This window comes from Chiloscyllium plagiosum, chromosome 5 (genome assembly GCF_004010195.1).
Source record: "Chiloscyllium plagiosum isolate BGI_BamShark_2017 chromosome 5, ASM401019v2, whole genome shotgun sequence".
NCBI classification, from domain to species: Eukaryota; Metazoa; Chordata; class Chondrichthyes; order Orectolobiformes; family Hemiscylliidae; genus Chiloscyllium; species Chiloscyllium plagiosum.
Window position 1 is genome coordinate 20,139,111 of NC_057714.1, and position 16,039 is coordinate 20,155,149.

Sequence of the window (16,039 nt, forward strand, 5' to 3'; positions counted from 1 at the left end):
AAGTCAATTTGTGAGCGGGAGCTGAGAGAACTCCTGCACTACCTGCACTAATTCTCTTTGACTCACTGGCGGTCACCCATTTTCTCTTTACTCTAGTCCCTTATTCTGAGGTGTGACCACTTCTCTAAAATTGCTATCATATAACTCTCAGCCTCATGGATGTGCCACATTGTCTACAGCTGTAACTCAAGCTCTGAAACACCGAGCTGAAGTTTCTGCAGGTAGACAGACATCCTGTTCATGTGGTCATCTTGAATGTTGGAAGGTTCCATGAATTCCCACGTACGTCATGTATACTACTCAGCTGCCCTCACCTGTCATGATTTAATCCTGAACATATTTTGTCTTACTTATTAACTTTTCTGATTACCTAATCTTAGGGATACTTTCATCTTAACTTGATAAATTCTCACTGGAATAACACCCAATTAGCTGCATCCTTTGGCCTTGCATCACTTTTCTAAATCTGATGTCACCTCAAAGCTCCCTTTGCAGCTCAGACTTGCCCTTCAGGCTTTTAAACAGGAAGCTCCAATGCCATTCACCCCAAGGTTCACTCCAGTATGCTCTGCTCCTGCTGCTGCTGAGACTGAGTTACATCATGAGGTTACATCTTTGAAAAATCTCAGTAGATTGGCCTGTATGATTTCTCTTTCAGAAATCCATGCTGACTCTGTCTGACCCTGGCACCGTATTCCAAATGCTCCGCTATTAAATCTTTTATCATGGACTCTATCATTTTCCCCACTACTGAAGTCAGGCTGACTTCCCAGTTTTTTCTTTGTCTCCCTTTTAAATAGTGAGGTTATATCTCCCAAACATAGGATCTAACCATTTATAGAATCACCATTGCACCCATTATTTTTACAGTCATTTCCTTAACTACTTTGGGAAGTAGATTATTGGGTTGTGGGGATTTAATCCCATCAATTTCTCCAACACAATTTCCCTCTGAATACTGATTTCCTTTAGTTGCTCTCTCTCACTGGACACCATGTTCCCCAACATTTTTGGGATGTTGCTGGTGTCCTTCTTTGTGAAGGCGGAACTGAAACTTATTTCATTGATCTGCCATCTCTTTGTTCCCCGTTATGACCTCCCTGTTCTGACTGTAACTAACCTATATTTGTCTTCCTAATATTTTCTCTTCACATATCAATAAAAGTTTTGACAATTGGTTTGCACACTCCCTGCAAAAAGAAAAATCATTGCAGTTGTGGAAGGTTAGTCATCTCTGCCTGATTATATCTCTGCAGAGGTTCCTGCAGAGTGCTACATCAATGACCTTTCCCCCCCCCCCTCCAGCATCAGGTCAGAAGTAGGGATGTTTGCTGATGACACAATGTCCAGCAGCATTCATGACTCCTCAGACGCTGAAGCAGTCCATCTGCATATGCAGCAAGACGAGGATAATATCTAGAATTGGGCTCAAATGATGCAAATAACATTTGCGGCACACGAATGTTAGACAATGGCCATCTCCAACAAGAGAAAACTTAACATCCCTTGACATTCAAAGGTGTTACCATCACTGAAACCCCCACTAAAAACATCCAGAAACGGAACTGGACTAGCCATATAAGTACTGTTAATAGAAGAGAAGGTCAGAGACTTTTAGACCTGCTGTGAGTAACTCACGTCCTGACTCCTCAATGCTTGTCCACCATCTGCAAGGCATGTGATGGAATATTCCTCACTGGCATGGATGAGTGCAGCTCCAACAACATTCAAGAAATCTAACACCATCCAGGACAAAGCAGCCCACTTGATTGCTCCCACATCCACAAAATTCCACTCACTTCCCCCACCGATGCTCAGTGTGTACCATCGACACTGTAGAAATTCACCAAGGCTCCTTAGACAGCATCTTCTAAACTCACAGGCACTTCCATCTAGGAAGACAGTGGCAGCAGACACATGGGATCATCACCACCCATAAGTTCCTCTTCATGACACTCACACCATCCCGATTTTGAAATATATCGTTATATCTTCAAGGTTACTGGATCAAAATCCTGGAACTCCCTTGTTAACAGCATTTTGTTTCTACCTACAGCACATGGACTGCAGCACTTCAACAAGGCAGCTCACCATCGCCTACTCAAGGGCAGTTAGGGATGGGCAATAATTGGTGACCCAGCCTGCAACAACTACATCCTATGAATTAGTAAAGAATTATAGGCAGTGCTCTAAATTATGGTTTAAGAAGGTTTGACATAGGTTTAGCAAAACTTCTCTTCTATTTATTCCTGTCACTCTAGACATATAGAATAGAATATAAAATCCACAAGACATTAGCACAGAAATATGCCATTCAGTCATCAAATGTGTTCCACCATTCAGTGAGATCATGACTGATCTGATAATGCTCAAGTCCACTTTCCTGCCTTTCCCCTATAACTCTGATTCTGTTACCAATAAAAAAATCTGTCTCTCTCAGCCTTGAATATACTTAATGACTCAGCTATGCCAGACTCTCTCTGGTAAAGAATTCAACAGATTCAGTAATTTCTGAGAAAAAGAACTCCTCATCTCTGTCTTAAATGTATGACTCCTTATTCTGATATTATTCCTTATCCCTAGACTTTTCCACTGGGGCAAACAACTTTTCCACACCTAACCTGTCAAGTATGCTATTAATCTTGTATGTTTCAATAGATCACCTCTCATTCTTCTACATTTCAGTGTGCACCGGCCCACCTAAACAATCTCTCCTTATAAGACAATCCCTCCTACCTGGTATCATCCTAGTCAGCCTTTTTCTGGACTGCCTCCAGTGGCAGAATATCTTTCTTTGGACAGTTGGCCTGAAACTGTTCAGAGTACCTTGGCTGTGGCTTGACAAGTGCCTTGTATAAGTTTAGTAAATTCCCCCACTCCCCACTTTCATAATCCAATTTCTTTGAAATAAAGGCCATCATTCCATTTCCCTAATCCATTGCCTGCTGTATTTGGGAGCTAGCCTTTGGTGATTCATGGATGAGGTCTCTCAAATCCCTCTTCTATAGCTTTCTGCAGTCTTTCTCCATTTAAATAACATTCAGTTCCTCTATTTCACCTGCCAAAGTATCTAATCTCTAATTTTCACACATTACATTCCATCTGCCAAGTTTTTGCCTACTTGCTTAATCACTCAATATCCCTCTGTCAAATCTTTGTGTCGTCCTCATCACTTGCCTTCCCATCTACATTTGTATCATCTGCTGACTTGGCTCAAATACATTCCCTTTTCTTATCCCAGTCGTTCACATATATTGCGAATAACTTGATTTGATTTATTATCACATGTATATATCACATGTACTGAGATACATTGAAAAGTATTGTTTTGCAAGCTCTCCAAACAGATCATATCTTACATAAGTACATCAGAGTAGTAGAAAAGGATGCAGAATCCAGTACTACAGTTACAGAGGAGGTGCAGAGAAAGACTAACTCTAATATACCAGAGGATCATTCATAAGTTTGAAAACAGTGGGGAAATGATCCCTGTGGCACTCCACTAGTTACAATTGATTTGGTAGTGCCAGTGTTGGACTGGGGAGTTTAATTTGGAAGCACTAGCTTTTGGAGCAATGCTCCTTCATCAGGTGATTGTGGAATATATCCACATACTCCACCTGACAGACACTCCAAAAGCTAGTGCTTCCAAATAAACCTGTTGGACTATAACCTGGTGCTGTGTGATTTTTAACTTTGTACACCCCAGTCCAACACCAGCACCTCCAAATCATGACTTTATCAATGTTGGTAGTATCCCAGACGGTGATCTCTGAAAGCTTACCTACAAATGATAGAGTGATTTATTTTCAATTATCTTAGTCCTGGTAACTTGCCCTTGAGAATGGTGGTGAGCTGCTTTCGGAAATGCAATCGATTTGTTCTAGGTAGACCCACAATGCCATTAGGGAAGCTCTTCCAAGATTTTGACTCAGTAGCACTGAAGGAACAATGATATATTCCTAAGCTAAGATGTTGTGCAGCTTAGAAATGAACTTCCAGGTGGTAGTGCTCCGATGCTGGGGACCTCTGGAGGAGTCCAAGATGGATCATCCACTTGATATAGCTGGCTGAAGATTCTGGTTGTTGTATCTAATAATTCAGGACTTCATCTGGAAGTCCTGTATTCCCATTATCATACAAACATACAAAATAGAAGCTCAAATTTCTAACTTGCTTGGTTAATGAATAAGATCTGTTTTGTGATTTGACTGGTCTGTTTGTGTTTTTGTGTTTCGCGCACTTCTAAATTCCAGCGAAAACATGCCCAATTTGTGCAACCTTACCTCATAACTGGCTCATTTAATCTAGTACTCTGAAATGCCTCCAGCACATTTACATCCTTTTTAAATAAGAAAATGAGAAATGCAAACAGTATTTGAGATGTAGTCTCACCAGTGCCCTGTATATCTGAATCATAACATTTTTCTTGTATGAGAACACCTGAATCCATCCGCACCTCAGAATACCACCATCATTCTCTGTTTAAGTAATGATTTGGAGATTCCGGTGTTGGACTGGGGTGTACAAAGTTAAAAATCACACAACACCAGGTTATAGTCCAACAGGTTTAATTGGAAGCACACTAGCTTTCGGAGCACCGCTCCTTCATCAACACCTGATGAAGGAGCAGCGCTCCGAAAGCTAGTGTGCTTCCAATTAAACCTGTTGGACTATAACCTGGTGTTGTGTGATTTTTAACTGTTTAAGTAATATATTTTTATTCTTTTAGACAAAATAGTTTCACATTTTCTCACATTATACTCCATCTGCCAGATTTTGCCTATTCACTCAACCTATCTACATACATCTCCAAACTCCCATTTGTCATCTTTACAACAAATTTTCATACCTTCCTCTATGCTATTTACAAATTTAACTACGATGCCTTTGCTTCTCTCATCTGAGTCATTGATGTAAATTGTAAAAAGTGTAAAAAGAACTTTGCTAGCCAGATCTTTGCAATCAGTCAAAATTTTCTGTTTAAAGCCAGCCAGAAAATCTTCTATCCATGCTAATACCTTACCATCCCACACCATGAGCTTTTATTTTCTACAATAACTTTTGATATTAAACCTCATTAAAGCCTTCTGGAAATTCAATTGCAATACTACAGCCGTACCTTTACCCATAGTGTGTGGAAAAAGAGTAGAGCTGCAAAAAGCACATCAGGTCAGGCAGCATCAGAGGAGGAAGAGAGTCGATGTTTCAGGTCGGAACCTTTCATCAGGACTGAAATGTTGACTCCCCTCATCCTCTGATGCTGCCTGGCCTGCTGTGTTTTTTCTAGCTCCATTATTTATCCACTCTGACTCTCCAGCATGTGCAGTTCACACTATCTCCATTGCGTATGTTCCTCCTTCAAAGAACTCCATTAAATTGGTTAAACAATTCCTTTCACAAAACCATGCTGACTCACCACAATTACCATGAGATTTTCCTAAGTGCACACCTATAACCTCTTTACTGACTGACTTTAACACCTTTCTTATGACAGGCATCAAGCTGGCCTACTTTTGGTCTTCCTCCCTTCATAAATAGAGTGATTACATATGCTACTTTTCAGTCTAATGGAACCTTTCCTGAATCTAGAGATCTTGGGAAAATTAACACCTATGATATCTACAGCGCATTATCCACATCTATTAAGAGTCTAGGATGAATCCATCTGGACTTAAGAGACTTGTCCATCAGTTTCCTGAGTGAAATTACAGTCATAAGGAAAACAGTATTAAGTTCCTCTTTCCCTTCCACCCGTAGATTTACAACTATCAGTGGGATGTTCTTGCATTTTCTACAGTGAAGACAGAAGGAAAACGTGTGTTAATTTCATTGACCTGTTGCTTGTCTCTATCCAGCTTTCAAGGCAGCATTCTCATTTCGTCTTGCAGTCATCCATTTGAAATCTTAGAAAAATGCTAACTCAGTATATTCCTTGTTCTTTTATCCCATAGGAAGATGTCTTTTAATATTGATATTTTAACATTATAATAATGAGACATGTTGCCGAATGCTCTTGTCTTGCATTCATTAGCCCTCTACTCTAACACAGACCTTCTCCTTCATGCTTCCTGCCCCTTCCCCTTCCAATGGCTTAAAAACTCTGTTTCTATCTTTCTTCAGTTCTGATCAAAGGTCATCAATGTGGAACATTAACTTTATTTATTTCTACAGATGGTGCTGACCTGCCAAGTCTCTCTAGCTTTCTTTGCTCTTATTTCAAATTTCGGGCATGGTTCTGGTAAGTGGATTAGAAATGGTAACTCTGCTTTCTTCTCACAGATGCTGCCAGATCTGCTGGGTTTCTCCAACAATTTCTGCTTTTGTTTCACACATCTGCAGTATTTGGCTCTGACTCATTATTGTAGCATTATTGTTTTAAAATCTATCTCTTCCTCTACCGCTCTTAATCTCCAATATGTTCCGAATAAAGTAAGAATTCCCATCTCTAATTTTGACCTGGCTTCAACAAAATATTTCTAATGCCATTACAACATAAATTGTTATATTCTGAGCCATAAGGAAGTGCCAAAGTTAAGCAGATTATTAGATAAGTACAAGCTCTGAACTTCCACTTGGGGATATAGGTATTTATTATTCATCATAGAAACAGTTACTACTGGCAAATATGAAACTACAATGCATTGTTAATGTTCCACAAAGTCATATCTGGTGCAGTGATAGTATTTTATCTCACTGTTATTTTGTTGAATACATATATCAGTTAGCTCAGTTAGCTGGATGGCTGATTTGCAATGCACAGTGACTCCAACAGCACAAATTCAATTCTTGCCTCAGTAGGAAGTTATCGTGAAGGTTCCACCTTTCCAACCTCAGCCCTCACATTAAATTTACCACCAGTTATCTCTCTCTAATGAGAAAGTAGTCCATCCGGACTGTGGTGATTTTACCTTTATAAATTAGAGGATGTCTTTTGATAGAAAATAATTAATTGAAAGAATAAAAGATTCAAATCACTGACTCCTGCCTCAGGCGACTGACTGTGTGGAGTTTGCACGTTCTCCCCGTGTCTGCGTGGGTTTCCTCCGGGTGCTCCGGTTTCCTCCCACAGTCCAAAAATGTGCAGGTTAGGTGAATTGGCCGTGTTAAATTGCCCGTAGTGTTAGGTGAAGGGGTAAATGTAGGGGAATGGTTCTGGGTGGGTTGCGCTTCGGCGGGTCCACACTAAGTAATTTAATCTAAACCAATCTAAATTACAAGTGAATTATTAAAATTGAATTAATCTCAAAATCTGCCATGTCAGTCGTAAAGGTTCCTTCTGATTTTAATAAGTAAATATTGAATACCGAACTGGAAATATTTCATTATTTAAGATTTAAGTTATAAAATCCGGAGATTGATGTGATTTGGGGATCCACCTTTTCCATTGGTTTTCAATTGTCATGATCCATTATTGGAATAACATATATTTTCTTGAATTCTGGGTAATCCAAGATGGAAGACGGGAAAAACTTGTGGTTGTAAGAGTTGCTCACTTTTTGAGAGTTTTAGGTGTTGGAGGTGATTTCCTCGAATGCTAGGAGCAGCAATTACTAATTTGTAAGCTGTTGGAACTTTGGGGGAGAAAAGATCAAAACAACGGCACTTTAAAAAGAGGAAGACAGCCAAAGGCAGAGACTATTTGGTCAGAGAAAGAAACCTACACTGCTGTCTGCCACAGCAGTGAATCTGCACAGCTGTTTGAGATCAAGTACGTCTGTACATCAGAGTGCATCTAAGAAAAAATAACAAACAGCAAAATTCACAACTGACCTTGGAGGAACCTGTGTGGGAGAGCTCACAGTACAAGAACAGATAAGTGCATAGTTTTAACATGTAACCTTGCTGTAAGTCTACAGTAGTGAGTAGAATGGGTTCTTTTTTGATTATTGAGATCTGTCTCTTGATTAAATTTTAAAAATCTGAAAGATAGATATAGTAATAAGTTAGCCTGGAGCAGTGTTTTTTACAGCAATAAGATGGTGCTATTTTCTGGGTATGTAGATTGTTAAGGAGCAAAGATGGCCTTTAGTAGAGTGACGTGCTCTGCCTGCCGGATGTGGGAGATTAGCGAGAATTTCTATGTTACTAATGATTATGTCTGCAGGAAGTGTCTTTGGTTGCGAATCCTATCAGAACGCATGCATCGATTGAAGCAGCAGTGAGAGGCAATGAGGAATTTACAGGTGTAGTGGGTGTGATGGACGGTAGTTATGGGAAGGGGGAAAAGCTGCAGATACACAGTCAGGTAGATGGGTTACCTCCACAAAAGATAGAAGAGGGAGGCAGGAAGTGCAGGAGTCACATATGGCTATCCCCATCTCAAACAAGTATGATGTTTTGGAAAATGTAAAGGTGATAGACTCTCAAGGGAATGTAGCATGAACAGCCAAGTTTCTGGTACTGAGACTGGCTCTAATGTAATGAAGGCTACATCAGGTTCCAAGCAATTGATTGTGATAGGGGACTCTCTAGTAAGAGGCACGGTCAGACTTTTCTGCAGCCGACAGTAAGAAATCAGAATGGTGTGTTGCCTCCGTGGTGCCAGGATCAAGGATGTCTTGGAAAGGGTGCAGAATGTTCTCAAATGGGGAAAGGAACCGGCAGGAGGTCATTTTGCATGTTGGAACTAATGATGTGGGAAAAGAAAAGGATGAGATTCTTAAGGGAAAATCGAGCAAGTTAGGCAGGAATTTAAAAGGGAGGGCCTTGAGGTTAGTAATATCTGGATTATCCTGGGGCGAGTGAGGGTAGGAATAGGAGGATAGAGCAGACAAATGTGTGGCTGAGGAGCTGGTGCGGGGGGGATTCACATTTTTGGATCATTGGAATCTCTTCTGGGGGAGAAGTGACCTGTATAAGAAAAACAGATTGCAAGGAATTGGAAGGGTTCTAATATAATGGGAGGGAGATTTGCCAGAGCTGCTGGGGAGGATTTAAACCAGTAAGGTGGGACCCACGGAGTTAGTGAGGGAAGAGATCAGTACAGTTGGGAAAAAAGAGCAAGCCAAACTGTCAGGGCAGGTAGGAACAAAGCAGAGATGAAGGTAGGACTGGCAAATTAAACTGCATTTATTTCAATGCAAGGGGCCTAACTGAAGACGGATGAACTCAGAGCATGGTTAGAAGCATGGGACTGGGATATCACAGCAATTAAAGAAACGTGGCTCAGGGATGGACAGGACTAGTAGCTTAATGTTCCAGGATACAAATGCTATAGGAAGGATAGAAAGGGAGACAAGAGAGGAGGGGAGTGGCAGTTTTGGTAAGGTATAGTATTACGGCTGTGCTTAGGGAGAATATTCCTGGGAATACGTCCAGGGACGTTATTTGGGTGGAACTGAGAAGCAAGAAAGTGACGATCATTTTATTGGGATTGTATTATAGACCCCCAAATAGTCAGCGGAAAATTGAGAAACAAATTTGTAAGAATAATAGGGTGATTATGGTAGAGGATTTTAATTTTCCAAACATAGACTGGGACTGCCATAATGTTAAGGGCTCAGTTGGAGAGGAATTTGTTAAGTGTGTAGAAGAAAACTTTCTGATTCAGTGTATGGATGTACTTACCAGAGCAGGTATAAAACTTGTCCTCCTCTTGGGAAATTAGGTCGGACATGTGATGGAGGTGTCAGTGGGGGAGCACTTTGGGGCCAGCGACCATAATTCCATTAGTATTAAAATAGTGATGGAAAATGATAGACCAGTTTAGGTTTTAAATTGGAGGAAGACTAATTTTGATGGTATTAGGCAAGAACTTTCAAAAGTTAATTGGGGGTGGATGTTTATAGGTAAAAGGACTGCTGGAAAATGGGAAAAGCTTCAAAGATGAGATAACCAGAGTCCAGAGACAGTATATTCCTGGTAGGGTGAAGGGTAAGGCTGATAGGTGTAGGACAATGCTGGATGACTAGAGAAATTGAGGTTTTGGTTAAGAAAATAAAAGGAAACCCATTCTAAAATATGAAAGACTTAACAGCAATTGAGGTTTGTTCAATATATCACATCAGTTGAATTACACTATGATCTTTTGCTATAAACTCTGTGTCCTATGATCCTGCCCTACTAGCTACCTGATGAAAGAGCTGGGCTCCTAAAGTTTGTACTTCCAATAAACCTGTTGGACTATAACCTGGTGCTGTATGATTTTTAACTACATCAGGTATAGCCAGCAGAAATCAAGTGAATGAAGTATGCTTAAGAGGGAAATCAGGATGGCAAAAAGGGGACATGAGATAGCTTTGGAAAATAGGGTTTAGGAGAATCCAAAGGGATTTTAGAAATATATTAAGGATAAAAAGGTAACTAGGGAGAGAATAGGACCTCTCAAAAAAACAGCAAGGCAAACTATGTGTGGAACCGCAGAAGATGGGGGAGATACCAACAAGTATTTTGCAACAGTGTTTACAGTGGAGAAGGACTTGGAAGATATGAAACGTGGGGAAATAGAAGGTGACATCTTGAAAAATTTCCAGATTACAGAGGAGGAGGTGCTGGATATTTTAAAATGCATAAAGGTGGATAAATCCTCAGACCGGATCAGGTGTACCCTAGAACTCTGTGGGATGCTAGGAAAGTGATTGCTGGGCCATTTGCTGAGCTATTTGGATCATCGATAGTCACAGGTGAGGTGCCAGAAGACTGAAGGTTGGTTAAAGTGGTTAACCAGCGTGGTGAACCATAGACCAGTGAGCCTGACATCGGTGGTGGGCAGGTTGTTGGAGGGAAACCTGAGGGACAGGACGTATATGTATTTGGAAAGGTAAGGACTGATTAGGGATAGACAACATGGTTTTGTGCATGGAAAGTCATGTCTCACAAACTTGATTGAGCTTTTTCCAGAAGTAATGAAGAGGATTGATGTGGGCTGAGTGGTGGACATGATCTATGTGGACTTCAGTAAGGCGTTCGACAAGATTCCTCATGGTAGACTGGTTAGCAAGGTTAGGTCACACAGAATACAGGAAGAACTAGCCATTTGGATACGGAACTGGATCAAAGGTAGAAGAGAGAGGATGGTGGTGGAGGGTTGCCTTTCAGACTGGAGATCTGTGACCAGTGCTGTGCTACAAAGATCGGTGCTGGGTCCACTGCTTTTCATCATTTATATAAATCATTTGGATGTGAACATAGGAGGTACAGTGTGACAAAGCTGTTCCTTTAACAAGGTTAGGTTGATGTTAGTGTTTTTCAGAGAGGTTGTAAATGACACAGGTTCTGAAAAGTCTGAGTATGGTTAGACTATAGGGGCAATTTGTTCACAGCGAACAGATACTGGCCTCAGGCAGAGGACTTTCAAGTTAAAACCAAACACTTGTATAATGAAAGGGGAGTGGCCAGTTCTTGCAGCTCAGTTTTTTTTCTTTGGTTTGGGTTTTAATGCAGCAGTGTGTGTGTGTCAAGAAAGGCTGCTGGACTCTCTCTCTCTTTGACTTCTTTCCTGTAAGAACTTGTTTGATTTTATCTTTTGTGCCAAGGGGTGTTTATGGGGATTGCTGCAAATATTTTGGAACAGCATCATTAAGTTGGGATAGTCTGTTGAGTTTTCAGATAGGATAGGTTATTCAGTATTCTGTTTTTTGTTCTTTGTGTTTCATTTGGTAATCTTATAAATAAATTCTGTTTTGTTTAAAACTAAGTAGTTTGACCAGTTGATTCACTCCTAGAATGCCCACTTCACACCTGCTTAAAACAACCAGCAAAGTTAGGGTCTGGGTTACCTTCTTGAAACGTTCTGAGGGGGTCTGGCCTGGTCCATAACAACAGTTAGTAAGTTTGCAGATGACACCAAAATTGAAGGTGTAGAGGACAGCAAAGAAGATCACCTCAAGAGTACAAGGGGATGGAGTTTAATTTAGATAAATGTAAGGTGCTGCATTTTGGAAAGGCAAATCAAGACAGGACATATACACTTAATGGCAAGGTCTTAGGGAATGTTGCTGAACAGAGAAACCTTGGGGTGCAGATTCACAGTTCCTTGAAAGTGGAGTCGCAGGTAAATTGGATAGTGAAGAAGGCATTTGGCATGCTTTCTTTATTGGTCTGAGTATTGAGTATAGGAGTTGGGCGGTCACGTTGCGGCCACTTTTGGAATATTGCGTGCAATTCTCATCTCCCTCCAATAAGAAGGATGTTGTGAAACTTGAAAGGGTTCAGAAAAATTGTAGAAGGATGTTGCCAGGGTTGGAGGGTTTGAGCTATACAGGGAGGCTGAATAGGCTGGGGTTGAGAGGTTTATAAAATCATGAGGGGCATGGATAGGGTAAATGGTCAAGATCTTTTCCCTGGGGTGGGGGAGTCCAGAACTTACAGGGCATAGACTTAGGGTAAGAGGGGAAAAATTTTAAAAGGGACCGAAGGGGGTAACTTTTTCATGCAAACAGCGGTGCGTGTATGGAATGAGCTACCAGAGGAAGTAGTGGAGGCTGGTACAACTAAAACATTTAAGAAGCATCTGGATGGGTATATAAATAGGAAGGGTTTAGAGGGATATGGGTCAAATGCTGGCAAATGGGACTAGATTAGGTTAGGATATCTGGTTGGCATGGATGAGTTGGATTGAACAGTCTGTTTCCATGCTGTACACCTCTATAAGTCCAAAAGCATTGGATTATTTTAGTCCCACATGAAATATGAAATGGTATCTTGAAAATTATGTTAATGTCCATAAATGAGTCTTTGTTCCTTGGGGGTAATACTTATTTTGCTCAATGTACCAATTGCTTCCATCCTTTCATTAAGAGAAATTGAAGTACTGTAATAAGTGAATGGTCAGTCAGTTCTTTGCCCGCGATGAATCCAGTCACTCACGCATGTGTTGTATACTTAGCATCCAGCCAAGTAGGATTTTAGCATCACAAAAATATTTCGATTCCAAAAAATGGAATAGTTATCAACAATTTCTTTTGAGAAATAGGGCGAGCCGTGCAAATACGTATCTTTTGTACAAGCATTGTTCAGTTGAGTCTCAGTAGGACAGTTGAGTGTGTGTGTGTGTTTTCAGGTTACCCAGAGTGATTCCCCCCGCCCGATCCTTACCTGCTCTGAGCCTTGGAAGCAGATTCTGCAGGTGGGAGTGATGCCCCCGTTGCGAAAACTGCTGCCGCTGCTGCTGCTGCTGCACACAGACTCGGCGTCGTTGGAGCAAGAGACTCCGCCGGTCTGGTAGCTCTCGTGTTCGGCGGGGCGCCCGTCCTGCGCCGCCGGGGCGCAGCCTGTCGCGTCCTCGGCTCTGGCCGGGATCAGCTTGTGTCTCTTGCCGGCGCCGAGCCCTTGCCCCCGCTGCCTGGTTGCGGTGGTGGGCGGCGATTGCTCGCCGAGAGCGCCCCCGCCCGGCACTGTGGTGCCGTTGCTGGCCATGCCGCGCTCCCTCTCCCTCTGCCTCTGCCTCTGGTCCCGACGCGGAAGAGGCTGATGTTGGCTCATCGGTGTGAGGGTGCACAGGGAGGAGGGCTGGGGCTGGGAAGAGGGGGCCGCTTAGACTATCCCACCCCTCCCCCCCAACAAGGGGAGAAGGCTGGAGGTGTAGGGAGGAATGGGAAAGGCAGACAGTAAAAAGAAAAGAGAGCGGGAAGTAAAAGCGAGGATGGAAGGGGAAGTTTTTTTTTCAACAGACCATTTCATGCGGCAACCCGGGGGTTTGGGAAAGAGAGCCCGGAGAATCTCCCGGACTGAGAAGCCGCCTGGGATCGGCAGGCGGGTGGCAGCAGCCGTTTCCCAGTGACAGTTCGGTTCACTGGGAAACCCCCGATTCGGATCATCACAGCTCTGGAAGGCGGAGTGGGTGGGCGACTCAGCGGCGCCTGGGGGATCTGGAACCCGCTGCAGCAGCATCAGCATCAGCATCAGCAGCGAGCGGAGAGAGAGAACCGGAGCCGTGCCCCTGCCCCTGCCCCTGGCCCTGCCGACCATTGTTTCCTCACAATCGGTGCACACGGGGAGGGCTGGGCTGGTTTTGGAAGTGGGGAGAGACTCAGGAGCTCAACCCCCCCCCCCCCCCCCCAACTCCTGGCAAGGTACAAGCTAGCACATCGGCCTCTTGGGGAGGGGATGGTCAGAGGTTTATTCGCTTTGCTTTGATTTTTCTACTTGCTCGTCCTCCCGGGCTCTCGACTGGAGCCGTGCAGATAGCATTTCAAACGCATTAGTCAATAGGAGGACATAGTTCTATTTGATACGCGACATACACCGACAAATGCATAATAATGATTTTTTTTCTCTCTCCCCTTTTTAATCAACGGGATGGATAACAGTCATGAGAAAATGGAACTCTTTCCTGTCTCAACATCAAACGTTTATGGTGGAGAGTTTCGGTCCAAGTGTGCCTCAGTCCCAACCTCACCTCACCCCCCGTATTGGTTTCCCTTTACTTTCCTGAGTAACTTTGCCAGCAGCCCACAAACTTTCGATTCAATCTAGGGCCCTGGGATTAAACACCTATTCTAAAGCACTGTAACATTAATATCAAAGCAGTTCGAGGATTTTAACCTCTACTGTTCGCACTTAAGTATCACAATGGAATCCCAAATCAGAGCATGCTGAATAATCACAAAAATGTTTGAAAATACAATCTCTATTAAAAGCCCTACAATGTGAAACCAGGCCCAACAAGTCCAGACCAACCCTCTGAAGAGTATCCCACCCAGACCCATTCCCCTGCACCTGTTACTCCACATTTACCCCTTACTAATGCACCTAGCCTACATATCCCTGAGCACCATGGGCAATTTAGCATAGCCAATTCACCCAGCCTGCACATCTTTGGACTGTGGGAGGAAACCAAATCACCCAGAACTGGAATTCAGAGTTTAGGGCTAAAGTGGTGCTTTCCATTTTTTTCCTACTCTGTCCCCATGCTGAGGAATGAAAATTGCCACAATCCCTAAATGAAATCTTTGAGAGGGAAAGAGAGACCTGTGAGAGTGAAGGCGGAGGCCCTCTGTAGGTGGGGACTGTATGTTCATGCAAGATTCAGTTGGTATAACTCAGCATTCCAATGGAGCCACTGCTGCCACGATGGGACAAGGGATAGCAAGGATAAACAGGCTGTGCTGGTCATCGAAAACTCAAGATAAGGGAGGGGTGATAAAAATGGGTGGAAAAGAATTGAGTAATGGAAAGGCAAAAGCATAGAAATTGTGATGGTAGTGAATGGATGGAATTTATGGTGCTGAGAACTCAACATGTTTGACCAGCAGACCATAGATTATGATCCTTCCTTTGCTTATGGTCAACCTATATAGCTCAACATGCTGTTTGCTATGTCAGTTAGTTCGGCTTTTATTTATTTGCTTATGGGATGTGAATGCCTCTAACCAGACCTGCATTTTTCTCACTTACTTAATTCCCTTGAGAAGGTAGTGATCTACCCTCTTGAACCACCTGTGTACCCACAGTGCTGTGAGTAAGGGCATTTCAAGCTTTTGACCCAGCCACAGCAAAAAAAAGTAGCATTAATAGTTGCAGGTCAGGATGATGTGTGACTTGAAGGAGAACTTACAGATGGTAGTAGTCTCATGCATCAGCTGCCTTTGCCCTGCCATGTGGTAAAGTTTGTGGGTTTGGAAGGTGCTCCTAAAGTGACATTTACCACTGTGCATATTGTAGATAGTACACACTGCTGCCCCTGTGATGGTGAAGGGAGTGAATGTTAAAGATTCTGGTTGGCTTTGTGTTGAGCTATTTGCATGTTGTTGGAGCTGTACCCATCCAGGCAAGTGAAGGATATTCTATCACACTCCTGATGTGTGCCTTTTAAATGATGGGGAGGCAGATGGTATGTTAGTCACCACAGAATTCTTAGCCTCTGAATTGCTCTTGTAGCCACTGTATTTATATTGCTGGTCAGTTTTGTATTTGGTCAATGGTAACCATCAGGATGTTGATTGTAGGGAAATTCAGTGAAGATAATGCCAATGAATGCCAAGGGGCAATAGATTCTGTCTTGCTTGAGTTAGTCATCACTTGTCACTTGTGTGACATTAATGTTAGTTGCCCAAGCCTGAGTGTTGTTCAGGTCTAGCAAATGGATAGAGAAGGG

At 42.6% G+C, this 16,039-nt stretch overlaps 1 protein-coding gene across 2 annotated transcripts in view; it reads right to left on the reverse strand.

Annotated features, from left to right (window-relative positions):
• The window catches only part of LOC122550273 (E3 ubiquitin-protein ligase MARCHF11-like), a 128,254-nt gene extending 114,416 nt beyond the window's left edge, over nt 1-13,838 (reverse strand). For both annotated transcript variants that reach the window (XM_043691018.1, XM_043691019.1), the window contains exon 1: nt 13,039-13,838. In XM_043691018.1, coding sequence (XP_043546953.1) covers nt 13,039-13,425 — 387 coding nt within the window. In that variant the 5' untranslated portion in view covers nt 13,426-13,838. The remainder of the gene's footprint in view (nt 1-13,038) is intronic.
• Between the last annotated feature and the right edge of the window lie 2,201 nt (nt 13,839-16,039).